Below are 26,400 nucleotides of genomic sequence, written 5' to 3'. Positions count from 1 at the left end.
ACTTCGGTGGAACGATGCTGATTATACCAGCTAAGATCTGGTCCTCACGATTTTCCTTCATTCAGACATTTGAATTTCTGTAGCGACACGGTGACTGTCAGGGAGAAGATGAATTTTAATCAATTCTTGAAAATTGTCCGTATGTTAAGCAGCTCCTGTGTTTAATTTCAGGTCCTAATTCTCCCAAGATTTAACAGGGCTTTTGAGCTTTTGGGTTCTTTTTCAGCAGGAATCAATTTTTTAAAAATTCTTTCAGCAGAATAAGCGCTATAAATGAAACTGATGGTCTTATTATGGATTCATCTTCAGGATATCAGGTAACTAACACATGGGAAAGGCAGGTGGGGTGAAAAAGGGAGTCCTACAGTGAGTGCAAAGGTAGGGCTCTCTTGAGAAACCAGCAGAGTGATATGAAGGTTTGAGATGGAGAAAATCTTGGCAACCCTGACGGTTTCTGGAGTTGATAGGAGGGAGAGGGGTTAGGACTGATCCAGCCATTGTTATCATTCTGCTAGCTGATCTGTTTACCATTGTTTTCTACAGTGCTCATTACCATACTAGACAGGTGCTTCTGTTGAAAATCAGAGCTGCAGAATGAAAGCCATAGTAGCGTCATAGGGGATATGTTCTCACATTACCCTTTTGGTTGACTAGCTTTGGTTCTGTAGCTGTTGTAGATGACTCAGGTTTTTTGGTTTGATGTGTCTGATAATAGGGCTTTGGCTGGGGCACTCTGCTCTTAGTGTTCCTGTTCGATGGCACCTTCCCTCTCCAGTTACAGCTGGGGGTTGGGAGGTTAGGGTTGGTGGTGTCTTCAGGTTCCAGCTCTCTTGAAGCTGCTGGGGTTTCTGCTCTCTGACTTCCAAAACAGCAGTGCTGTTCAGTGATTATAGTCAGGGAGATTGGTGGAAGGGCAGAGCTGGTGGTGAACATTAGTTCACAGTAACTTGGCCACACACAGCAGCAGGTGTTTTTGCCTATTATTCTCCATAGCAAATCTCAGCTAGGGAGCAGGAGGAGTTAGGATGAATTTGACTGAGATGGCTGCTGCTGCCCTCTCCTACTGCTACTGAGCTTGAGCCATAATGCCTTGTGTTGAGATCCTACCAGCTCTCACAGATTCTGCTAATGCAACTTTACAGCGTATATACATAGAATCATAGACCATCAGGGTTGGAAGGGACCTCAGGAGGTCATCTAGTCCAACCCCCTGCTCAAAGCAGGACCAATCCCCAATTTTTGCCCTAGATCCCTAAATGGCCCCCTCAAGGATTGAACTCACAACCCTGGGTTTAGCAGGCCAATGCTCAAACCACTGAGCTATCCCTCCCCCCCATAAGTCCTTCCACACTATCTATGCATACATGTCACAATATTGGATGGGGCTAAAACTGAAATATAAACTTTATGGCTAAAAGCCCCATTGATAGTGTGGAGTCTAATGTTCACTATTTAAATGCTACTAAATGCAGACAGTCAAGCAGAAAAAATATAACTGCAAATGCTGTGCTTACTTATTCAATTTCCTCCTTTGTCTACTGTATCACCAAAGCTTAACAGACAGCCACCCTCACAATATTTTCCCGACTCAGCTCAAGGACTAATTTTGTAAATTTATACCTTTCTTTGCCCACAATCTGAGAGCACTTGCTGACTGGGAAATGCATTGAGGACAGCAGCAGCTATCACTTCGTATAACAGCTTAAATGTGAACAGCACATTACAGGGCCATGGCATTGTTGTGAGATAACCAGATGCTGTGGGAGCAGAAGAAGGCACAAAGCTGAAGTAGGGCTGCCAAATGATTAAAAAAAATAAATCACATATTAATTGCAAGATTAAAAAAAATAGCCATGATTAATAGCAGTTTTAATCACACTGTTAATCAGAATACCAATTTAAATTTATTATAAATATTTTTGGATGTTTTTCTACATTTTCAAATATATTGATTTCAGTAACACAGAATACAAAGTGTACAGTGCTCACTTTATATTATTTTTGATTACAAATATATGCACTGTAAAAAAGATAAACAAAAGAAATAGTATTTTTCAGTTCACCTCATACAAGTACTGTAGTGCAATCTCTTTATCATGAAAGTGTAACTTACAAATGTAGATTTTTTTTATATAACTGCATTCAAAAACAAAACACTGTAAATCGTTAGAGCCTACTAGTCCACTCAGTCCTACTTCTTGTTCAGCCAATCGCTAAGACAAACATGTTTATTTACATTTCTGGGAAATAATGCTGCCCGCTTCTTATTCGCAATGTCACCTGAAAGTGAGAACAGGTGTTCGCATGGTACTGTTGTAGCCGGTATTGCAAGGTATTTATGTACCAGATATGCTAAAACATTCATATGCCCCTTCATGCTTCAATATCACTACCTGTCAGCACTGATAGATTGTGCTTTTGAAGAGCTAACATGGCTGTGATAGTGGCTTTATTTCTAAGCAGGTGCTGAACCACAGCCAATGTGGAGTTTCATCTAGTTGAAATATCTTGTAAAAGAGGTTCTTGTTTCTGCCCATTTGTGGCTTGTTGCATTTCTAGCTCTGTACTGTTAGGTGGACTGAGTTTGAAACGGCCCACAAGTTTTCTACATTTTGCCAGCATGTTTTCAAAACTGTCAGCACTGAGCGGCAAGTGCTACTGTAATGGATTGCTGCAGACTGTGAGTGATGAACGTTATATTCAAAAGGCAAACGACTGGCTACTGCTATCACATTACGTGGACTGTCAGTACTAATTGTTGTCACCTTTTTTTGAATATTTCATTCTTTTGCAACATCCAAGAAATGCTCCGCATATGTTTCAGGATGATGTCTCGCTTTTGTATATGTTACTGTTAAATCAAACGACTGCAATGTCCATGCAGCATCAATCAGATGTGCCGTGACTCCAAGATAGCTGCGATTGCTCAAGGATGTTCTGTAATCACCAGTCAAAGCAACAGCTAGTGCATTTCTCAGAAGCTCCAAACTTGTAGTCTTCTCCTTGTGATATAGGTCATGTATTTGTTATGCAATGGTTCCTCGGGAGGGCAAGGTTTATGACTGATTGGAAGATGCAATTTGAATAATATCTCTTAGCCCTCTGTCGTTTACAATGTTAAGTGGTCTGCAGTCCATAGCTAATCACTTTGCAATAGCATTGGTTACGCTGTTATACTTTGTTTGATCCATGAGGTTATAGATAGGGTGACCATATGTCCCAATTTTATAGGGACAGTCCCAATTTTGGGGGCTTTTTCTTATATAGGCACCTATTACCCCCTACCCCCTGTCCTGATATTTTACACTTGCTATCCGGTTACCCTACTTATAGAGAGCCTCAAACTTTGTAAGTGTACTCTGTCACAACTGGTGGGATTCATTTGCTGTCAGTGGGTTATCTGTAGCACAAGAACGGGAGGCGAAAGCATGTTTAGCGGGGGGCGGTACTGCAGACCTGAAGTACTTTGATGGGATTGGAACTCAGCCTTGCAATAGCTACAGATAACAGTCTTTTTATCCAGAGAACCATCTGGAAGTTTTTTAAAAATAAAAAAAAATAAAAAACCTTCCCTTTCAGAAGACCTAAACTTTTGCTGCTTTGCTCCACTAACTTTTTCTGATATTTAATCACTCTAGATCATGAAAACACAGTAGAACTGTGCCAATGTCTGCCAAACGATGAAGTACAGTAAGTGAAGATCAAAAGAGAGGTGTGCGATTAACTCTCGTTAAAAATGCGTTAATTTGTTTTGCATTAATTGCTTGCTTTAACTGCAATTAATTGACAGCCCTAGGCTAAAGGCTAAGAGTTGACAGTATCCAACAAAGACTATTATACAACAGTCCCTAAGCTAGTCTTCGCTTTAGAAAACTGACTTTGCAGTAGGAAAAAAATAATTAATAAGGATCAACGGTTCCAGGACTCTGCTCTTTTTGTTCTATAATTGCACAGGATGCAATCTTGGCTACTCTTTCAGGCTGCTTCTCTCACTCCTACCCATATTCTAAAACCACAGCATGAAAGGACTTTATAATGACAGGTTTCAGAGTAACAGCCGTGTTAGTCTGTATTCGCAAAAAGAAAAGGAGTACTTGTGGCACCTTAGAGACTAACCAATTTATTTGAGCATGAGCTTTCGTGAGCTACAGCTCACTTCATCGGATGCATACCGTGGAAACTGCAGAAGACATTATATACACACAGAGACCATGAAACAATACCTCCTCCCACCCCACTGTCCTGCTGGTAATAGCTTATCTAAAGTTATTGTCAAGTTGGGCCATTTCCAGCACAAATCCAGGTTTTCTCACCCTCCGCCCCCCCCCCCCCCCCACAAACTCACTCTCCTGCTGGTAATAGCCCATCCAAAGTGACCACTCTCTTCACAATGTGTATGATAATCAAGGTGGGCCATTTCCTGCACAAATCCAGGTTCTCTCACTCCCTCACCCCCCTCCAAAAACCACACAAACTCACTCTCCTGCTGGTAATAGCTCATCCAAAGTGACCACTCTCCCTACAATGTGCATGGTAATCAAGGTGGGCCATTATAATGTGGGACTTTATAATGTGTCAGCAATGGCTTAAATGATAAAACCACAAAACTAAAAGTCAACTAACATTTTCCTCATGGCCAAATTAAATTTTTCCCCTCTCTGTCCAAGAGTGTTAAAAAAACAAACATCCTATTGGAGTTTAAAATAATATTTATTGGTCTTGGAATGGATTTAGAATCATCAATATTTTGCCTGCGGTTCAAAGAGCACCTACACCATTTAGTGCTTGTTTGGTTTTTTTTAAACAAGTTTCTAGCAGGAAATAAAACTGTGATGCACAAATAACAGTCAAGTAGTTGAGATGCAAAATTTGATCTATGTCTTTAGAGTCCTTCCTCTCTCCCAAACTTGAAGGAGAATGTCAACTGGATTCTAAGGAAAGGAGTACTTGTGGCACCTTAGAGACTAACCAATTTATTTGAGCATAAGCTTTCGTGAGCTACAGCTCATTTCATCAGATGCATAAAGTGGAAAGTACAGTAAGGAGATTTTATATACACACAGACCATGAAAAAATATACATTGTAAGGAGAGTGATCACTTAAGATGAGCTATTACCAGCAGGAGAGTGGGATGGGGGGGTTTCCACTTCATGCATCCGATGAAGTGAGCTGTAGCACACGAAAGCTTATGCTCAAATAAATTGGTTAGTCTCTAAGGTGCCACAAGTACTCCTTTTCTTTTTGCGAATACAGACTAACACGGCTGCTACTCTGAAACCTGGTTTCTAAGGTTTTATTTTAAAAAAAACAACCCATCATTTCTTTGTCACCAAATAAAATCTCTGTAAGAGCTACTGGCTTTGTTCAGCCTGTGAAAAGTTGTGCTTTGCCATACAGAACTAGCTTGCTAACAGCACATAAACTAGCTACCAACTGTCTTCACAGAGCAGAACTAAACAAGGAGCCAGAACAAGTTGCTTAGCTGCTGCGTCACGACTCCAGCGAGAAACTGCTGAATTGGAATTCATTTGCAAATTGGATACTATTAATTTAGGCTTAAATAGAGACTGGGAGTGGCTAAGTCATTATGCAAGGTAGCCTGTTTCCTCTTGTTTTTTCCTACCCCCCCTCCCCCAGATGTTCTGGTTTAACTTGGATTTAAACTTGAAGAGTGGTCAGTTTGGATGAGCTATTACCAGCAGGAGAGTGAGTTTGTGTGTGTATGGGGGTGGGGGGGATGTGAGAAAACCTGGATTTGTGCAGGAAATAGCCCAACTTGATTGTCATGCACATTGTGTAAAGAGTTGTCACTTTGGATGGGCTATCACCAGCAGGAGAGTGAATTTGTGTGGGGGGGTGGAGGGTGAGAAAACCTGGATTTGTGCTGGAAATGGCCCACCTGATGATCACTTTAGATAAGCTATTACCAGCAGGACAGTGGGGTGGGAGGAGGTATTGTTTCATATTCTCTGTGTATATATAAAGTCTGCTGCAGTTTCCACGATATGCATCTGATGAAGTGAGCTGTAGCTCACGAAAGCTTATGCTCTAATAAATTGGTTAGTCTCTAAGGTGCCACAAGTACTCCTTTTCTTTTTGTATGATGAGTTATAGATATGTACATATGTCTGTGTTTCAAACTTGTGCTATGCTTCTGGCTGACACCCCTATAGAGTTTGGCATCAGCACTGCTTAGCCTGCTTGATGGCTCATTAAGGAAATCAACTGTACGATGAACCCATTGAAAGGGTAAAGGGCTATACCTTATTATTCAGCAAGACATGCAGGGGCATGCCTATGGACAGAACTCTAAGGTTTCCAGGCCATGTGCTGGGCAGCTTGTGTTTGGAAAAAAGGAAATACAAGCTGCATGGCAAAAGGCATTTAAAAGGCAGCTGGATCTTCTCCATTTTGTTTTTTGGTCCTGCTTCTTGTCTTCATTCCTGCTTCTTACCTCTGGAGTAACCTTTCTACAAATGAAGTTTTGAACAAAGGACTAAATGACCCATCCAAACTGTGGATGTGTTCCAGAGGGATTTTCAATCCAGCAAGCTCACCAATACTGCTAGGAACCTGATGGATTTTGAAATCTTTGTATGTATGTGACTCTTTTACCATTTAACGTCTCTCTTCTTGTTCTTTTTTTCCCCTTTATAATAAACCTTTAGTTTTAGACACTAAGGGATTGGCTGGGAGCATGGTATTTTGGGTAAGATCCAAATCTATACAGATCTGGTAACGTGGCTGACCCTTTGGGGTCAGAACACTTTACATATGTGAGCAGAGTTTTTTAAATAACTTCTCCCTGTACTGGACCTATGGGCTGACTGGGAGCCAGAGAACTGGAATGCAATAAAGGGGGCTGTGTGATTTCTCTTTTTGCTTCTTAATAACCAGTGTGGGGGATCAGAAGCACAGTCTGTGACTGGTTGGGGAGTTTAACTTCAGTGTTACCCACTAGTCTTGGGAATATCTGCTCCCCCTTTTGCAGCCTGTCCTGACCTTGGCAGTGAGGGCTACCCTGGGCACCCCGGGTCACAGAGATTTTCAGAACATCACACAAGACAGATGGGAAATACCAATTGTAACCAATTACTGAACCCACATTACATCCTTTCACTACAAGGTTCTCCTTTACTTTCCCCTTCTTCAGACTCCTTTCCTTTGCGACTCTACGTTGTGGTTACTGTCCTTTCAGCCAAGGAAGAGCAGACCTCTTTTGAAGCAACTCATCTCAGTCCAAGTCGACTGACTGAAGGAATTGCTGTTGAATGACATGAGTTGCCATCCCAAGGACAAGAAAGTGTTGCTCATACAATATTGCACAGCTGCTGCCATCCACCAGGTTAGGCAGAGATGAGAAATCAAATCCAATGTGCTACCACTAGGGCTGTCCAAAAGAAAGAAATTCAGCCAACAGAAGTTACTTTTAATGGGACATTAGAGTCTGAAGTAGTAAAGAATTCCACAGTTAGGGCTCCTGGACCAAACAAAGGAGCAGCCTCTCTCATTGGGACCCTTTTGGGGAGTGCACTAGAGGTGCTTCAGTTGGAAATGGTATTTTCCCTTGTAGTTGGGTGACTTAGTGCATCCTTTATCACCTCTGAAATGGCCAAAGTGTTCTTTAGCTCTGATCCACAGAGCAAACAAACAATTCAGCCTCAAAAAGCAAAGATAAAGGGAAAGTCACTGTAAAGCATGCATATACAGAAAACAAATAAGGCCTTTAGAATCATAGAATCATAGAATCATAGAATATCAGGGTTGGAAGGGACCCCAGAAGGTCATCTAGTCCAACCCCCTGCTCGAAGCAGGACCAATTCCCAGTTAAATCATCCCAGCCAGGGCTTTGTCAAGCCTGACCTTAAAAACCTCTAAGGAAGGAGATTCTACCACCTCCCTAGGTAACGCATTCCAGTGTTTCACCACCCTCTTAGTGAAAAAGTTTTTCCTAATATCCAATCTAAACCTCCCCCACTGCAACTTGAGACCATTACTCCTCGTTCTGTCATCTGCTACCATTGAGAACAGTCTAGAGCCATCCTCTTTGGAACCCCCTTTCAGGTAGTTGAAAGCAGCTATCAAATCCCCCCTCATTCTTCTCTTCTGCAGGCTAAACAATCCCAGTTCCCTCAGCCTCTCCTCATAACTCATGTGTTCCAGTCCCCTAATCATTTTTGTTGCCCTTCGCTGGACTCTCTCCAATTTATCCACATCCTTCTTGAAGTGTGGGGCCCAAAACTGGACACAGTACTCCAGATGAGGCCTCACCAATGTCGAATAGAGGGGAACGATCACGTCCCTCGATCTGCTCGCTATGCCCCTACTTATACATTCCAAAATGCCATTGGCCTTCTTGGCAACAAGGGTACACTGCTGACTCATATCCAGCTTCTCGTCCACTGTCACCCCTAGGTCCTTTTCCGCAGAACTGCTGCCTAGCCATTCGGTCCCTAGTCTGTAGCTGTGCATTGGGTTCTTCCGTCCTAAGTGCAGGACCCTGCACTTATCCTTATTGAACCTCATCAGATTCCTTTTGGCCCAATCTTCCAATTGGTCTAGGTCCTTCTGTATCCTATCCCTCCCCTCTAGCGTACCTACCACTCCTCCCAGTTTAGTATCATCCGCAAATTTGCTGAGAGTGCAATCCACACCATCCTACAGATCATTTATGAAGATATTGAATAAAACCGGCCCCAGGACCGACCCTTGGGGCACTCCACTTGATACCGGCTGCCAACTAGACATGGAGCCATTGATCACCACCCGTTGAGCCCGACAATCTAGCCAGCTTTCTACCCACCTTATAGTGCATTCATCCAGCCCATACTTCCTTAACTTGGTGACAAGAATACTATGGGAGACCGTGTCAAAAGCTTTGCTAAAGTCAAGAAACAATACATCCACTGCTTTCCCTTCATCCACAGAAGCAGTAATCTCATCATAAAAGGCGATTAGATTAGTCAGGCATGACCTTCCCTTGGTGAATCCATGCTGGCTGTTCCTGATCACTTTCCTCTCATGCAAGTGCTTCAGGATTGATTCTTTGAGGACCTGCTCCATGATTTTTCCAGGGACTGAGGTGAGGCTGACTGGCCTGTAGTTCCCAGGATCTTCCTTCTTCCCTTTTTTAAAGATTGGCACTACATTAGCCTTTTTCCAGTCATCCGGGACTTCCCTGGTTTGCCACGAGTTTTCAAAGATAATGGCCAGTGGCTCTGCAATCACAGCCGCCAATTTCTTCAGCACTCTCGGATGCAACTCGTCCGGCCCCATGGACTTGTGCACGTCCAGCTTTTCTAAATAGTCCCTAACCGCCTCTATCTCCACAGAGGGCTGGCCATCTCTTCCGCATTTTGTGATGCCCAGCGCAGCAGTCTGGGAGCTGACCTTTTAATCCAATTAGGATTAAAGCTCACAATTTCACTCAAACAGAGCTGTCTTGCCCGGCCCTTTTGTAAAACCATTCCCCATGATGCCTCCATGCAGATATGTTTGTTTATCCACAGAGAAAATACATCATTTATCAGTTTAGATAAAAATGGAAGTGCTCCTTGGGATTGGGAAATTCTTTCCTTGTTCTACTTTCCAGTGTATATCAGGCAGCTGAGGCAGCGTTCAAGACTTATCAGCTATTGAATGCACAGTAGACAAAAGAATAGGATAGGCCAATGGTGACTTTTGTTGCCCCAAGGGCCCAGCAGGTCAGCAGCAATCTTTTACTTTAATTTCTGGTGCTTTGTAAATGTGTACCTGTTCACAAAAGCTGCCAAGCCTCTAGATTGAGGGTGGATCCACAATTTTCTTGAAGGGCTCCCATGTCCTGCCCCCATTAAACTAGGCATCTTTCAGTTCTGAGACTTACTTTCTTTGAAAGGTTAAAAAAAGAGAAAGCAAAAATACCCAAGATGCTTTTCACATTTAATTACCTAAGTTTTGATGGCACTGATGATTCTGTCATGTGGTAACAGTAAAGAATCACCAAAAGTCACTTTCTTTTCATACTGAAACTATTTGAGGAAGGAAAATGATGTCATCCCTAAATCTAATCTGCTTCTGTCACTGTAGAGCTCCTGTCTAGAGCCCTCACCTAGCCTTATTCTGCCTGGTTCCTGCTAGAATTTTAAACAAACCATGCAGACATCTTCATATCTTGTCCCTCTTTTTTCTGGAAAATCTTTAAAAACAAAATTGTAGATCAGTTTGAGTCAGTTGCTTCACAGCTCATCCAAATCCGATCATCCTCTGGCCTTGAGGAGGGTTTTGTCCAGTTTATTTTCTTGGATTATGAAGGATTTTGCTCAGCCTTCACACAGCTGGTAGTGTGAATACCATTGTTAGTGGAGTCACACAGCAGTCCAACTAATTCAGAGACTTGAAGGCTAGAAGGGACCATTATGATCATCTGGTCCGATGTCCTGAATAACACAGGCCATAGAATTCCACCCAGTGATTTCAGCATCAAGCCCATAACGGACCCAAACTGGGTTTGCTACCTGCTGAATATTCTACCTGTTTCTTCCACACTAAGTGCCTTGATCTGTCTTATCCATGTAGGATCTTGGGGCACAGCTGTGTCCAGTGACAACAGCTGTTGGCCAATATTTTTACTCATTCAGTTTTATCAGGACTAAGTCTCCTGGTTTAAGTTTTGGGCTGCAGTCCAACAGCTAACAAAGAAAGCATGAGATCTCACAGATTTGGTATCTCTCAGCTTCACATCTTTAAGAAGAGCCATTAAGCTAAAGATATGCCATATAGACTGGGAGCATTGATCTAATCTATCAACCCATAAGAAGATGAGCTGGGCTTACGCTGGTCATTGTTGTGCCAATGTGGTGGGAGTTGGCCTACAGCACAGAAATCTAATATGGGATCTTTTTGGTGTAGAATTCTCTCAACAATCTGTTTTGTTCCTTCAGCAAGTTCATTCCCTTGTTGGAAGAATTAATATGCTTAACATCACACTGTAGCCCAAAAGCTTGGAATTTAGAACTAGCAAACTGTGGTCCATGGCCAGTGGCTTTCTTCCAAGTGCCAAAATAATAAAAAGTGCATTTTAACTATTCTGTGATTTGTTGGCTTGTGTGTCTAGTGAAAAGTAGAATTTCTATAAACCTAGAGAAATAGCTAAAGGCTACCAGGTACCCATGGGCCCTTTTCTTCCTGGTGGAAAAGATTCTTTGAGTTGAGTTTTTCTGGTGCAAGATTTGCATGATTCTACTTTGAGTTTTAGGTGCACCCCTAAGTGGGTGGCCACTCACACACCAGTGCTTTCTGAACCATTGGTGTCCCTCCTGGATCTCTTCCTTCATGTGATCCTGCAAGGATTGTGGGCTTCTGTACAATCAGCATAGAGCCTCAGATCTTCATAGAGTTCTCCTCACTATGGACAGAAGGCAAGGGCTGGATCTGGGACTTCTGCTAAGTAACATCTGATACCATTTGCAGTTGTGTATCATCACTAGCGACTATTTGAATCAATTCTGATTTCTGTAGTGAGGTTGGCAGGCCACTCAATATGGCACCCATGTGTGTTTCTGTGTCTTTGAGAGCCTTTGAAGAATCTAGATGATCAACAAGGTTCCTAGATAAGGTATCAGCCACCAATAGGGAACTCCCTGGTGCATATTCTGTTGTATGTTTAAACCTCAAACACATGAGTAGTCTGTTTTTTTATTACTAATTAGGTAAATGGCCTGTGATATGCAATGAGTTTTAAATGATCAGACCCTGCAAATATCTTGTGAACCTGTCATATTCCTCTATGCTCTTTTTTTATGGATGTACCATGTCATGGAATCTGAAATAACATGCGACGATATTCCAATCATCTCTGTAACTAAAATAATACGATGTTAATTTCTCTGCAGGGCTGGCTCTAGGCACCAGCAAAACAAACAGGTGCCTGGAGCACCATATTTCTAGGGGCGGCATTCTGGCACTGGCCACGCTGCCCCAGCTCCCCTCCGCTCCCGCCTGCTCCCCTGAGCGCGCTGCCGCTGCTCCGCTTCTCCCCCCGCCTGCCCAGGCTTGCTGCACGCCAAACAGCTGTTTGGTGCGGCAAGCCTGGGAGGGAGGGAGTGAGGGAGGGAGGGAGGAGAAGCCGAGTGGCGGAGCGCTTGGGGGAGGCGGCAGGGGCGGAGTGGAGGTGAGCTGGGGCAGGAAGCGGTTCCTCTACCCCCCTGTTACTTCCTGCGCTCCCTCCCCCTCGCTCCCCTCCGCTCCGCCTGCTCCCCTGAACACGCTGCCTCTCCCTTGCCTGAGGGGGCGGAGAAGCGGAGTGGAGGTGAGCTAGGGTGGAGGGTTGTGGGGGGGAGCTGCAGGAAGCAATGAGGGGGGGGAATGTGGCATGCCCGGGGGAGGAGGCGGGGCTGGGGATTTGGGGAAGGGGCGGAGTTGAGGCGGGGGAGGGGCACAAAAAAAGCGGGGGTGGCCAAAAAATTTTTTTTTGCTTGTCGCGGCAAAAATCCTAGAGCCGGCTGTGTTTCTCTGACATCAGTGTGCCATCATGAAAAAATCCTGAATTAACATACAGCATTATATTCAAACGTGCACACACCACTTCTTAAGTCAGGAACTTGGACTCAAGATCATGGTTTTCAAAAAGAAAGCAGAGGTAATATGGATTTCAAAGCCAGAGCAAAAAAGAATGTCCGGTTCTCAGGATGTAGCAGCTGGTTAAAGGAATCAGTTTTATAACCAAGGAAGGCCAGATGGGAAGAACAAAACTGCTCTCTAGGAGGTGAGCATACAAGAGATGTAGCCCAAGGGTATATTTATTCTGACACTTGACATTTCACATGCTGATTAAATGAAAATTACTTTTTGGCAGGCGAGCTTTAGGAATCAATATCACTGCTTCTACTGATCGGCCGATGTTACTAAACCAACCACCGATTTTATTTCAAAGTAAAGTTTCATTGTGAATAAGGTGGGTCTAGAATAACAAACCCTTGTACTCAACTTGCCCTGAATACCAATATTTGAAAGCAGCCAACCTTTTAGAGATGAGGTGAGCAGTAAGGACGTAAATGTACCCCCAATGAGTGTTTCCCCATTTATAAGGTATGAGCTGGGTGAAATCTTGTTAGGGGCTGAGTTAAAACCTTGTTCAAACTGATATGTGAACTCACCCTGCACAAACTGTGCGTTGTAAGAAACACGTAAGGGGCCACACCAAAAACAAGGCCCAACAGCGTCTGCCCAGAAACTAGCACCCTGTGGATGGAGTGTTTGACTGGGTGTATGTGTGTGTGTTTGTGTAAGTAAAAAAGACAAGCTGGAAACAGAGCCAGCAGACTGAGAGGCCAAGCAGCAGCCTGTAAGCATAGTTGACCTTGGAAAAAGCTAGAAAATGAGTCTAGTGGGTCTAGTGCAGGGGTGGGCAAACTTTTTGGCCAGAGGGCCACATCTGGGTGGGGAAATTGCAGGCAGGGCCATGACCATAGGGCTGGGGCAGGGAGTTTGGTGCGGGAAGGGTGCAGGGTGTATCAGGGGCTCAGGGGAGGGGTTGGGATGCAGGAGGGGGTGCGGAGTGTGGGAGGGGGCTCAGAGCAGGGGGTTGGGGGCTCAGGGCAGGGAGCTGGGGTACATGAGGGTGTGGGGTGTGGCGGGGTCTCAGGAAGGGGGTTAGGGTGCAGGAGAAGTGCAGAGTGCGGCAGGGGCTCAAGGGAGGGAGTTGGGGGCTCCGGGCAGGGGGTTGGGGTGCAGGAGGAGTGCAGGGTGCGGCAGGGGGCTCAGGGCAGGGGATTTGGGGCTCAGGGCAGGGGTTAGGGTGGAGGAGTTCAGCAGGGGGCTCAGGGCAGGGGGTTGGGGTGCAGGAAGGGCTGCGGATTGCAGGGGAAAGCTGCCAACCACCAGAGATCATTTCTCACCAGCAAGTTAAATTTTCTGGTTCCTCCATTCACCCGATTCTCTCTTGATCCCCATCAACAGGAAACTAGGTTAAAATCTATTCAAGCAAAATATATCTACCATGTGAACAAGGGACAAGCAGTGAGCAGCTCATGACAGGACACACTCAGAGAGATCACTAAAACCAGAACTAACATATACTGGAGTGACATGCAGAAACCACAGGTTTTCAAACATGTTTGAACATTCCTTCACCCCTGCTCTTGTTAATGTCGATGCACTGCCAGTCAACAGTATTACATTAGGAGTATATCAAATTATCTACACTTGAGTTACTCCTCTCAAGCAAGCCTAGCTCACTGCGATATAACACTTGAGCTGTTGTAGCCACTCTGGAGCTGCACTCACTAGAGTGTGGCACTAAGATGGCTGGGGACACACACAATCCATGGTTCTAAGTGATGTAGTAAAATAAGCCATTCTATGAATTATTTTCCACTAAATTGTGAGATAACTTTTCTGTCCTTTCTGGGCACAGGGAAGGAATTGTGGGAAGCCATTGGAGAACTGCTGGCACTTGAGTGGAGCTAGCCTATGTTAGCAACTGATGAATTGTGCTCACTTGAGTTTTGCCCTATACCTTCCCTCTCAGGGCAGCCAACTTGACTTAAAAGTACCACCACACTTCAGTAAAGAGTTTGTGTGTGTGGATGGGACTTTAAGCTAACGGCAACATTCAAATTATAAGTTGAGTTAACTTTGCAGTGAAGACAAGCCCTAGGAGGCTGAACAGAAATTATTTATCTTGGACAAAATCAACAAATCTGTCAAAAAAAAAAGCGGGGGGAATGGAAGAAGGGGTGATCGTTATGCCTTTTCAATCAAATGCTGAATGTAGAACGAGAAGAAGAAAAGGAGTTGTCTGTAGATAGGATATTTTTTCCAAGAGGACCTCTGTACTGTAAGACAAGTTTTAGTGTCTTGTTTTGATGCTCATAGAGGTGCCCAGTTAATATGCTCCATATAACAGCTGGCTTAGATCCTAGGGGAAAGCCACCAAGCTCTAACTAGTTGAAAAGAAAAGTCCATCCACAGAGTATTTTCATTCAATCCTGGACCAGCAAGGCACTGTAAACAAGTGCTTTCCCATTATTCATGGGACAGAGCCTCTCTCCACCACTCTTCTGCTCCATACCATACTTCGCCCTGAATAACAGGGCTTTGAGTGATACAGGAATGGAGTAGGCTATTACATTGATCTCTGCTGAAGCAAAGTGTTATTCTTTTAATAGGTCTCTTCCTTGTCAGACTCATTGCAGAAGGCTCTGCTGTGAGACTATTTCTCGTTTTGTTTGGTGCATAGAAAATACACTCAGGAGATTGAGTGTCTTACCTGATCTATTTCTGCATTGCACTTTCCCTTCTGTTGCCCTGGAAGTTTAATCTTTTCACAGATTTATTCCTTTATCAAATAGCAATTTACTAGGGCCTCAGTGCATTTTTGTGTTCTGTGTATTTTAGACAGCTGTAAAGAAATAACAATAAGCAGATTCACTTTCTAGCAATGAAATACTGATTCTGAAACACCCCTCCCACCCCCACACAATCCTCCCCATCCCACTCCTCACATCTACAAAACCTCACACACGCAGGAGTGATACAGCTTGCAAAAGCTGGTGAGCCATTCTAGATCAGCATGCCCTGCAACTGGATCCCCTAGCTTTCCCTTTAAAACCATTCTCAAATGAAGTCACACCAAGTCCATGCAACCAAAGTCAGTGTTTCAGGCTTGCGGAGGAGCAGCATGTGCTCCCTTTGGAGACACCAGGAGGTCAAATTTTATCAGCGGCCTGGCAATCACCCGGACCTCCTCGTTCAGGGGATTTGACTTCAGATTTACACTCTGCAGCGACTCCATTGAAGAAAGTTTCTCAACAGGGACATCTGGAACAAGAAGAACATGCACAAAATAAACAACCACCTGGATTACAAGAGAGACACACATAAGCTGGTCAGATCCTTTGGAATTTAAGATCATTGTCACTCACATCCCTAGGTGCAATCAGTCTGTGAAATGAAATGAATTCAATGTGAGATGGTGAGAGATGGCAGCAGCTGCTCTCTGTGAGTAGTTGCAGCCCAAGAGCTCAGGGTTTTGAAGCTCTAGTAATGTTCCAATTTCTATTATTTATTCATAAGAAGAGGGTTTAACTGCAGGAAAGGTATATAAATTACACCCTCGGAGAATCGAACCGGGAAGCTGGGCATACGAGTGGCCTTGCTTTAGATGATTGCCAGTGTTGCCGACTGATTTTGGAAATAAAGCTATCATTGAAGGCATGAATGTGACTTTATTATAAGATCTTGTTTTCACACACTCATCAGGTTCTGAAAAATATTTCCTTTAGGCTGAATTGTCCATGCCTGGTCTCAGCCCAGAGGTGAATTATTTCTGGAAAGTTTGAGGAAAAACCATTTGAGTTATGGGATACTGCAAACATCTAACACAATTTAGCAGCTCTGCTACTCACCAGGAACTTGGACATTGTTGGGGAAAACTATCTAGGACAATCTATCTGAAGGGATTCTGTCCCGTTGAAATGCACAGATCAAACCCCTCTCCTCTTCCCCTTAGAGGAAAACTCATTAACATTCAGAACAGGAGAAAACTGTTGTCTGGGTGGGGAATCGCGGATCTTACCATTCTGAAAACTCTCTACAAGTTGGGTGCATTCTGCATATTGTAAACTTTAATTAAACAATAAAGAAATTATGTTTCTGTCATTTCTTTTGCAAAGATACAGTTACCACAATGTAAGCAGATGTGCAGCTGCCCTATTTACCCAGCCTTACAGAAAATACTTGGGAGTACTTCATTGACGTCACAGAATTATTGATTTTATTATTTGCATTACCCTAATGTCCGGGGTCCCATTCCAGATCTGGGACCCATTGTAATGTTTATAGTGAAAGACATTGTAAGGAAGAATCGCCGTCATGAAGAGCACTGCCTTGTTTTGTGGCATGGTTTTAAGACCACTTTTCAGACATTCTTGTCCAAAAGGCTTCTTGAGATATTCCCATACCTGTACGGAGAAAAAGAACTGAAATTCTGCATCACACTGAGTAGATTTTTTTTATCTTGGTTGCCAGAGAGCTCCTGCTATGTACTGTTCCCCCACAACAGGTCTTTTGAAAAAATATGGTAATAACTCCCTCACCTGTAAGAAAGCAAGAAAGGGATCCAGTTCAAGATTCCAAATACAGATGTATGAAAGAGTATGAATACACCTCTCTAGTCTTCAAAGCTCATGGCAAAAATCAGTGGAATGAAACAAAATATTTCCTTCCTGTTCAAGCCCTTAGGCAACTTGTATCACACTTCCCAGCCATGTGAAAACTGGGGGAAATGTAAAATAATGGTCATGTCACTCAAATTCACATGCCTCGTATTTAATATTAATAGGGGCTTGTATATTCTGTTTTACCAAGACTTCCCAACCTTCTTCCCAACATGACAATGTAACTCTTGTTCAGATTTGATCCCGAGAGACTCCAGATAAGAATTCAGGCCTGAAGTGAGATTAGAGCAGTGGCAGAAATCACTGTACCCTGTGCCCTCATATTTATGCAAGAAGCTCTGAACTGCAACTGCAGATGTGAATACCTCAACATTCTTCTTCCCAAAGCTCATAGGTTCCTCTTCTTATCTCTCTTTGGATTATTTATGTCTATTTTCTTTGTGCCTTACAAAAATCATTAATGATAAATCAGTCGTTTCTCCTATGCCACATCCCAGAACCATGACTGACAGCATCAGTGTAATTGTATTGGAGCTGGAGGGCGGAAATATAGTCACCAACTACACCCCAGCAGTCGTACTGGCGACCCCATAGAAGGCAGCCAATGGCAGCTGTGGGATTGTGGGAGAACACATCAGAGGAGGCTGATTACAACTATGTAAGAGGGTGATCTCTGTTCAGGTCCCAATGGACAGATAGTGCCAACTGTGAACAATTTGGCAGTCACATCAGAGAGGCCAGTGATTGAAGTACTCTGTAAGTAGTCCCTTGTTGGTCATTGTTGTGTGGAAACCTGCACTGCTGCTTCCCCTGTTGTGAGATAAAGTAGAGAGAATTTCAGTTTCTAGGGCTATTGGCTGAGTACCTTTTAACAGCACTCAATTCACTGATTTATTTAGAAAAATGTTTATTAAAACAAAAAATTTTCTTTTGCTAACAGACTGACCCACTTCAAAACTGCACATTGTAATTGATTAAACTGGTCTACAGAGCTGATTAAAAGGCAGTTGGAAACCACCATCCCTGCAAAGCACTGAGTGCAACCAGAACATTATTTATCAATAAGCTGAGAGAAGCAGGCATGGAAGTCACAGACATATGCACAGATGTAACAGCTGAATTTTTCTATTAATTATAAATGAGTCAACTTCCCTCCTCTAGATAGAATAATCAACTGGGATGGGGGCTATTTTTTTGGAAAAGAAAAAATAATTAGCTCTGAGGATCCAATTTATTTGTTTTACATTGTAAATTTGTAGATATTCCAAAAAGCATTTTATTCAACAGAGTGTTCTTATGCACATACTGTCCACTAAAATATTATGTTCACAAGCCTTCAGGACAGGGGTGAAAGTAACTTAAGGAACTTACTGGTACGCAGGCCCGGGGTCCTGAGCAGTGGGGGGCGTGCTTGGGCAGAAGGGGTGAGGCCTGAGGAGGAAGGGGCGGGGCCTTTGCATCCCAGGGTCCTTTAAATCGCCACTGCTACCCCGGGGCTCCAGCAGTGATTTAAAGGGCTCAGGGCTCTGGCTGCGGTAGCGGTGGCCAGGAGCCCTGGGCCCTTTAAATCACCGCCATAGCTCCATGGTAACTGTAGCTGTGGTGGCAACTGGGAGCCCCGGGGATCTGGCGGTGATTTAAAGGGCCAGGGGCTCCGGCCACTGCCGGGAGCCCAGCGCCCTTTTAAATTGCCGGCCTGGGGAAGCTGCCCCCTACTGGTAAGGTCAGCTGTGTACTGGCTCTTGCCGGTATGCCGTACCGTACCGGCTTACTTTCACCTCTGCTTCAGGGACAAGCTCTCCAAACCACACCCTAAAAATATATATCAAACTGAAGCCACAGGCGCGCCCACACAAATACTCTTGCAGATACGTTCAATCCCACAAAAAATGAGTTTTTAAAGCCATACGCATGGCACATTACCACAGACCTAGCAGAGGATCCAGTTCTGTTGCTTGCCCACATGTTAAACGACCACCCAGCTGCAGGATCAGGCTCACAAAAAGTACACTCACAGTATACACATATATACAAATCCTCTCCCACACATCAGGCTGGCCAGTCTCTTGCCCTAAGCAGCTGTGTTCCGTACAATTTAACTGGCTTCATCATGTGAGCTGTGATAGGTCTCGTCTTTGGGTGGATAAAAGGTTGTAACATTGCAATGTTACATCAAGATGATATATATTTTGTTTTAAGAGTTTCTGAATGTTATGGGGGGACAGAGATAGTCTCCTTCCATAGCTCCCCTTAACTTACACACCGACACGGTTGTAATAATTGGGCTTACAAGTTTATCCTAATGGTGAACTCAACTGTAAAAATTGTGTGGAAGTTCATAAGATGTCACAATAACCTCTAACAACAAATGCTGATGGCAAAAGGTATGAAAGGAAGATAAAAAAGACTCAGTCTAAACAAAAAGGCCTGCCTATATAACTCAAGCACTGTGTGAAGATCATGCTTGGTAAACAAGAAAAGTATGGAACCAGAAATCAGTGAACCAAAATTGGTGTGTCAGATACTCGGCGTAATTGGTGGACAAAATAATGAGGAAATGGACTATTCAGTCCACCATTCCCTTTATGGGTCCTTAAAGAAAGAAATTTTGGGGAGAAAAAATTAGCTATTGAAGCAAGCTTCAGTGTCATGGCTGCCACCCCCACCAACTCCTGGGATCTGGGGCTTTCATCATCCTGATTCAGAAACATGTCCTGACCAGCCCAGACCAGCATGAGGTATCCAGATGACATTCCCACCATTACCAAGTGTATCCCAAACACCATGTGTGACAAAATGGGATAGGACTTTAAAAACAACAGCAACAACAACAGCTCCATCCAATCTCAACTAACTTCTCTTTTCCCCAAAAGGACAGTTATTACAGTCTTTGATACCAGCTAAGACCAGCTATCAAACAAGACTCTTTTCCTTCTAAAATGTCTCTGCAGGTAAAGGGAACAATGGCTGTTCTTAAAATGGAAGGCTTAATACATTACATTTCAAATGTTTTAATTGTTTTTCCTTCTTTTCTTTATCTTTAATAAAAGGTTAAAAGGATTTTTAATGGTGTGTTTGCCATGGTACTAAGCAGGTTGAAGTCTCTGTATACTAAACCCTGGTCCTTGTTTAATTGTTGTTTAATTGTTTAATTGTTTAATGTTGGACAGTAACTGGCTTATGTTAACATCTTTAGCTCATGTAGTCCATCTAAATCAAAACAAAATATACACATCTGACACAACCTCTAACTCTCAAGCAAACCGCTATGGAAAAAGAATGAGGTTTTTTAAAAGCTCCAGAAGGATGGAAGTGGAAGCTGCAGATTCAGCGCACTCTGGTGTGACCCTCCCAGAGGTTTCTCTAACAAGGTACATGGTCTAAAAGAAGTCACGTGAAAGTATAATTGCTGTTTTGTGTTCCCTAGTTAACCCCCCTATGTGAAATTTCTTTTTCATACTAAAGAGTGAATTTCATTTCTCAGTTATGGTAATAGTAACAGTGCCTGGGAGAAAACGCACAAGTAAAATCCTGTGTATTGCTGACAGCAAATTGATTCCTATGTAGAGCTGGTCAGGAATTTTTCAACAACATTTTTGACCTGAAAACATTTTGAAATTGTTGACATTTTTTTACAGTGTGCGCTTATTGTTTATGTGATGCTTTATTTCTGAGCCTCTATTTAAACTCTTGTGCCTTAGGTGATGGTAGTACTGGATCCAGGAGCTACTGGATTAATTGCTATTGTCCCCTGCCATGTGACAGGGATATTAACCTTCTGTAACCCTGACCTATATCAGATGATTGGAGCCAGAAAATAAAATCAGAATATCAGGGTTAGAAGGGACTTCAGGAGGTCATCTAGTCCAACCCCCTGCTCAAAGCAGGACCAATCCCCAATTTTTGCCCCAGATCCCTAAATGGCCCTCTCAAGGATTGAGCTCACAATCCTAGGTTTAGCAGGCCAATGCTCAAAACACTAAGCTATCCCTCCCCCCGAGATACAGAGATAAAGATTAATCTCTTACCAGCACTCCCATTTATTACACCTTATTATGGGTGAAAGGAGTTACGGAGAAGGAGCCTAGGTGGTGTGTGTAGTTGAGATGGAGTGATGCAAGATTTGAAATGAGAAGATGCAGCTATAAGTTTTTTCCTGTCTTTTCTGTTTGTTAACCATATGTTAGTGCTTATCTTCACAACGATAACCAAAAGCTTTAATTACACAGTATGCTGGTGGCAAGTTGTATTTCTAAATATACTTTATCATCTCTACAGACATCTAGCTCTCTGGAAGGAACCTGGGCAGTTTTTCCACTGATGTGAAGTGATAGGCTGCCAAAATGCAATTTCTGCCAGCAACTTCCAGAGATCTGCAATTTATCCCTCAGATCATATCACTGAAGATTTGGCAGTCATTTGTTGAAGCAGTTCAGATTAAGCAATGAGTGGGCACTTTTCTACAGAGCTCAGTTAACCTGGAGGTAGCAGGATGGAGGGAATGAAACACAGACTGTACCCTCAATTCTGAAATTATACACAGGGTATCACATGGGAGGGCTATAAACCATTCTTACAGCATAAGAATGTTATGTTCTAAAAGTCCAGATCCACTTTGGGTCCAATCCAACGCCCACTGCAGTTAATGGGAATCTTTCTATCCCACTGCAGTTAATGGGAACCTTTCTATCAGACTCATCGCACTATTTTTGCTAGCTTAGAACATAAAACAAGACTTTCCTTCTCCCTCCTACCCTGACAGGACTGAATCCCAGCTGCAAATTACAACTGGCTGATAACTATCTTTTGTTAAATATATCAGTTATAACTGAGAAAAAAAAGATGTAATATGAGCAGGCACTGCCCCCCCCCCCGCAAAAGAAAAACACTGATGTGAGGACTGAGTAAGGGGGAAAATAATTATCAAGGTTTACCACATGGGAAAGGACAAAATGGCAGGGAAAGAACTTGCGAAGTGGGGTAATAAATGTGGGATTCAACAGCTCAGGTTTACACAAGTAACAATATAATCACTGACATGTCTGGTTATTCTTTCCCCACTGATTTTACCAGTGAGATTTTTTTTTTCTCATAGACTTTAAGGTCAGAAGGGATCATTATGATCGTCTAGTCTGACCTGCTGCACAACGCAGGCCACAGAATCTCACTCACCCACTCCTGTAACAAACCCCTAACCTGTGTCTGAGCTATTGATGTCCTCAAATCTTAAAGACTTCAACGTGCAGAGAATCCTCCAGCAAGTGACCTGTGCCCCATGCTGCAGAGGAAGGCAAAAAAACCCCAGGGCCTCTGCCAATCTGCCCTGGAGGAAAATTCCTTCCCGACCCCAAATATGGCGATCAGCTAAACCCTGAGCATATGGGCGAGACTCACCAGCTAGACACCCAGGAAAGAATTCTCTGTAGTAATTCACATCCCACCCCATCTAATATCCCATTACAGGCCATTGGGCATATTTAACACTAATAGTCAAAGATCAATTAATTGCCAAAATTAGGCGATCCCATCATACCATCTCCTCCATAAACTTATCAAGCTTAGTCTTGAAGCCAGATATGTCTTTTGCCCCCACTGCTCCCCTTGGAAGGCTGTTCCAGAACTTCACTCCTCTGATGGTTAGCAAACTTCATCTAATTTCAAGTCAACTTCCTGATGGCCAGTTTATATCCATTTGTTCCTGTGTCCATAATGGTATTGAGCTTAAATAATTCCTCTCCCTCCCTGGTATTTATCCCTCTGATATATTTATAGAGAGCAATCATATCGCCCCTCAGCCTTCTTTTGGTTAGGCTAAAAAAGGCAAGCTCTTTGAGTCTCCTTTCATAAGACAGGTTTTCCATTTCTCAGATCATCCTAGTAGCCCTTCTCTGTACCTGTTCTAGTTTGAGTTCATCCTTCTTAAACATGGGAGACCAGAACTGCACACAGTATTCCAGATGAGGTCTCACCAGTGCCTTGTATAACGGTACACCTCTTTATATCTACTGGAAATACCCTGCCTAATGTATCCCAAGACTGCATTAGCTTTTTTCACGGCCATATTACATTGCCGGCTCATAGCCATCCTGTGATCAACCAATTCTCCGAGGTCCTTCTCCTCCTCTGTAACTTCCAAGTGATGCATCCCCAGCTTATAACAAAAATTCTTGTTATTAATCCCTAAATGCATGACCTTGCACTTTGCACTATTAAATTTCATCCTATTACTATTACTCCAGTTTACAAGGTCATCCAGATCTTCCTGTATGATATCCCAGTCCTTCTCTGTATTGGCAATACCTCCCAGCTTTGTGTCATCTGCAAACTTTATTAGCACATTTCCACTTTTTGTGCCAAGGTCAGTAATAAAAAGATTAAATAAGATTGGTCCCCAAACTGATCCCTGAGGAAATCCACTAGTAACCTCCTTCCAGTATGACAGTTCACCTTTCAGTATGACCCATTGTAGTCTCCCCTTTAAGCAGTTCCTTATCCACCTTTCAATTTTCATATTGATCCCCATCTTTTCCAATTTAGCTAATAATTCCCCATGTGGAACCGTATCAAATGCCTTACTGAAATTGAGGTCTGCAGAAAAGGACCTAGGGGTTACAGTGGACGAGAAGCTGGATATGAGTCAACAGTGTGCCCTTGTTGCCAAGAAGGCCAATGGCATTTTGGAATGTATATGTAGGGGCATTGCCAGCAGATCAAGGGACGTGATCGTTCCCCTCTATTCAACATTGGTGAGGCCTCATCTGGAGTACTGTGTCCAGTTTTGGGCCCCACACTACAAGAAGGATGTGGAAAAATTGGAAAACGTCCAGCAGAGGGCAACAAAAATTATTAGGGGACTGGAACACATGACTTATGAGGAGAGGCTGAGGGAACTGGGACAGTTTAGTCTGCGGAAGAGAAGAATGAGGGGGGATTTGATAGCTGCTTTCAACTACCTGAAAGGGGGTTCCAAAGAGGATGGATCTAGACTGTTCTCAGTGGTAGCTGATGACAGAACAAGGAGTAATGGTCTCAAGTTGCAGTGGGGGAGGTTTAGGTTGGATATTAGGAAAAACTTTTTCACTAGGAGGGTGGTGAAACACTGGAATGGGTTACCAAGGGAGGTGGTGGAATCTCCTTCCTTAGAGGTTTTTAAGGTCAGGCTTGACAAAGCCCTGGCTGGGATGATTTAGTTGGGGATTGGTCCTGCTTTGAGCAGGGGGTTGGACTAGATGACCTCCTGAGGTCCCTTCCAACCCTGATATTCTATGATTCTATGATAAATTAGATCCACTGCGTTTCCTTTGTCTAAAAAAATCTGTTACCATCTCAAAGGATATCAGGTTGGTTTGGCACGATCTACCTTTTGTAAAACCATGTTGTATTTTGTCCCAATTAACATTCACCTCAATGTCCTTAACGACTTCCTCCTTCAAAATTTTTTCCAAGACCTTGCATACTACATATGTCAAACTAACAGGCCTGTAGTTACCCAGATCACTTTTTTTTCCTTTCTTAAAAACAGGAACTATGTTAGGAATTCTCCAGTCATACAGTACAACCCCTGAGTTTACAGATTGATTAAAAATTCTTGTGAATGGGCTTGCAATTTCATGTACCAATTCCTTTAATATCCTTGGATGAAGATTATCTGGGCCCCCCAATTTAGTCCCATTAAACTGTTTGAGTTTGGCTTCTACCTCGGATAAGGTAATATCTATCTCCATATCCTCATTCCCATTTGTCATCCTACCATTATCCCTAAGCTCCTCATTAGCCTCATTAAAGACTGAGGCAAAGTATTTGTTTAGATATTGGGCAATGCCTAGATTATCCTTAATCTCCACTCCATCCTCAGTGTTTAGAGGTCCCACTTCTTATTTCGTTGTTTTTTTCTTATTTATATGGCTATAGAACTTTTTTACTATTGGTTTTAATTCCCTTTGCAAGGTCCAACTCTACATAGCTTTTGGCCTTTCTCACTTTATCACTACATGTTCTGACCTCAATAAGGTAGCTTTCTTTGGTAATCCCTCCCATCATCTGCTCCTTGTAGGCTTTCTGCTTTTTCTTAATCACCTCTCTGAGATGCTTGCTCATCCATCTTGGTCTACAACTCCTGCCTATGAATTTTTTCCCCTTTCTTGGGATGTAGGCTTCTGATAGTTTCTGCAACTTTGACTTGAAGTAATTCCAGGCCTCCTCCACCTTTAGATCCACGAGTTCTTCAGTCCAATCCACTTCCCTAACTAATTTCCTTAATTTTTTAAAGTTAGCCCTTTTGAAATCAACAACCCTCGTCACAGATCTATTTTTGTTTATCTTTCCATTTAGTCTGAACTGAATTAGCTCATGATCGCTTGAACCAAGGTTGTCCCCTACAACCATTTCTTCTATGAGGTCCTCAGTACTCACCAAAACCAAATCTAAAATGGCATCCCCTCTTGTTGGTTCAGCAACTACTTGGTGAAGGAATCCATCAGCTACCATATCCAGGAAAATCTGAGCCCTATTATTATTACTAGCACTTGTCCTCCAGTCTATATCTGGGAAGGTAAAGTCTCCCATGATCACACAATTCCCATTAGTATTTACTTCATTAAAAACATTAAAGATGTCTCTATCCATATCCAAATTGGATCCTGGCAGTCTATAGCACACCCCAAGCACTATCCCAGGGGAGGCTCTAGTAGCTTTCTTCCCCAATGTGATTTTTGCCCAGACAGACTCGGTCTTATCCATTCCATGACTTCTTATTTCTTTACAGTCTACCTCATCATTGATATACAATGCTACTCCACCACCTTTGCCTTTATTTCTGTCTTTCCTAAACAGCAAATACCCTTCAATACCTGTACTCCAGTCATGACTACTATTCCACCATGTTTCTGTTATCCCTATAATATCTGGTTTCACTTCCTGCATCAGTAGCTCTAGTTCCTCCATTTTGTTTTTAGTTGCTTCTGCCTCTACTAGCATTTGAAGCTGAATCCTTCCCATGTGGTATTTCAAAGAGGTGAAGGTGATTGATGAATTGATTAACACATACATTTACATCTTTTCTATAACTTTGGAGATAAGAAATTGTTGAACTCTGACAAATTTTGGCACTTATTAATTCTTTCCAGTTAATACCTAGTATTTTCTTAAGACATTTACTTCCAAAAACATTTAAATGTTTATATCTTTGGTGGCTTCCCAACTTTCATATCCATATATTAAGATGGAAATGACATTTGAGTT

General features: G+C 43.0%; 1 protein-coding gene across 3 annotated transcripts in view; it reads right to left on the bottom strand.

Annotated features, from left to right (window-relative positions):
* Positions 1-12,788: 12,788 nt before the first annotated feature.
* Positions 12,789-26,400, bottom strand: part of LRRC20 (leucine rich repeat containing 20) — a 113,944-nt gene continuing 100,332 nt past the window's right edge. For all 3 annotated transcript variants that reach the window (XM_084634351.1, XM_084634353.1, XM_084634352.1), the window contains exon 5: positions 12,789-15,802. In XM_084634351.1, coding sequence (XP_084490477.1) covers positions 15,642-15,802 — 161 coding nt within the window. In that variant the 3' untranslated portion in view covers positions 12,789-15,641. The remainder of the gene's footprint in view (positions 15,803-26,400) is intronic.

Source organism: Lepidochelys olivacea (assembly GCF_965140295.1).
Source record: "Lepidochelys olivacea isolate rLepOli2 genome assembly, chromosome: 7".
Lineage (NCBI taxonomy): Eukaryota > Metazoa > Chordata > Testudines > Cheloniidae > Lepidochelys > Lepidochelys olivacea.
Note: the sequence above shows the minus strand (reverse complement) of the source record. Positions and strands in the feature narration are given on the sequence as shown.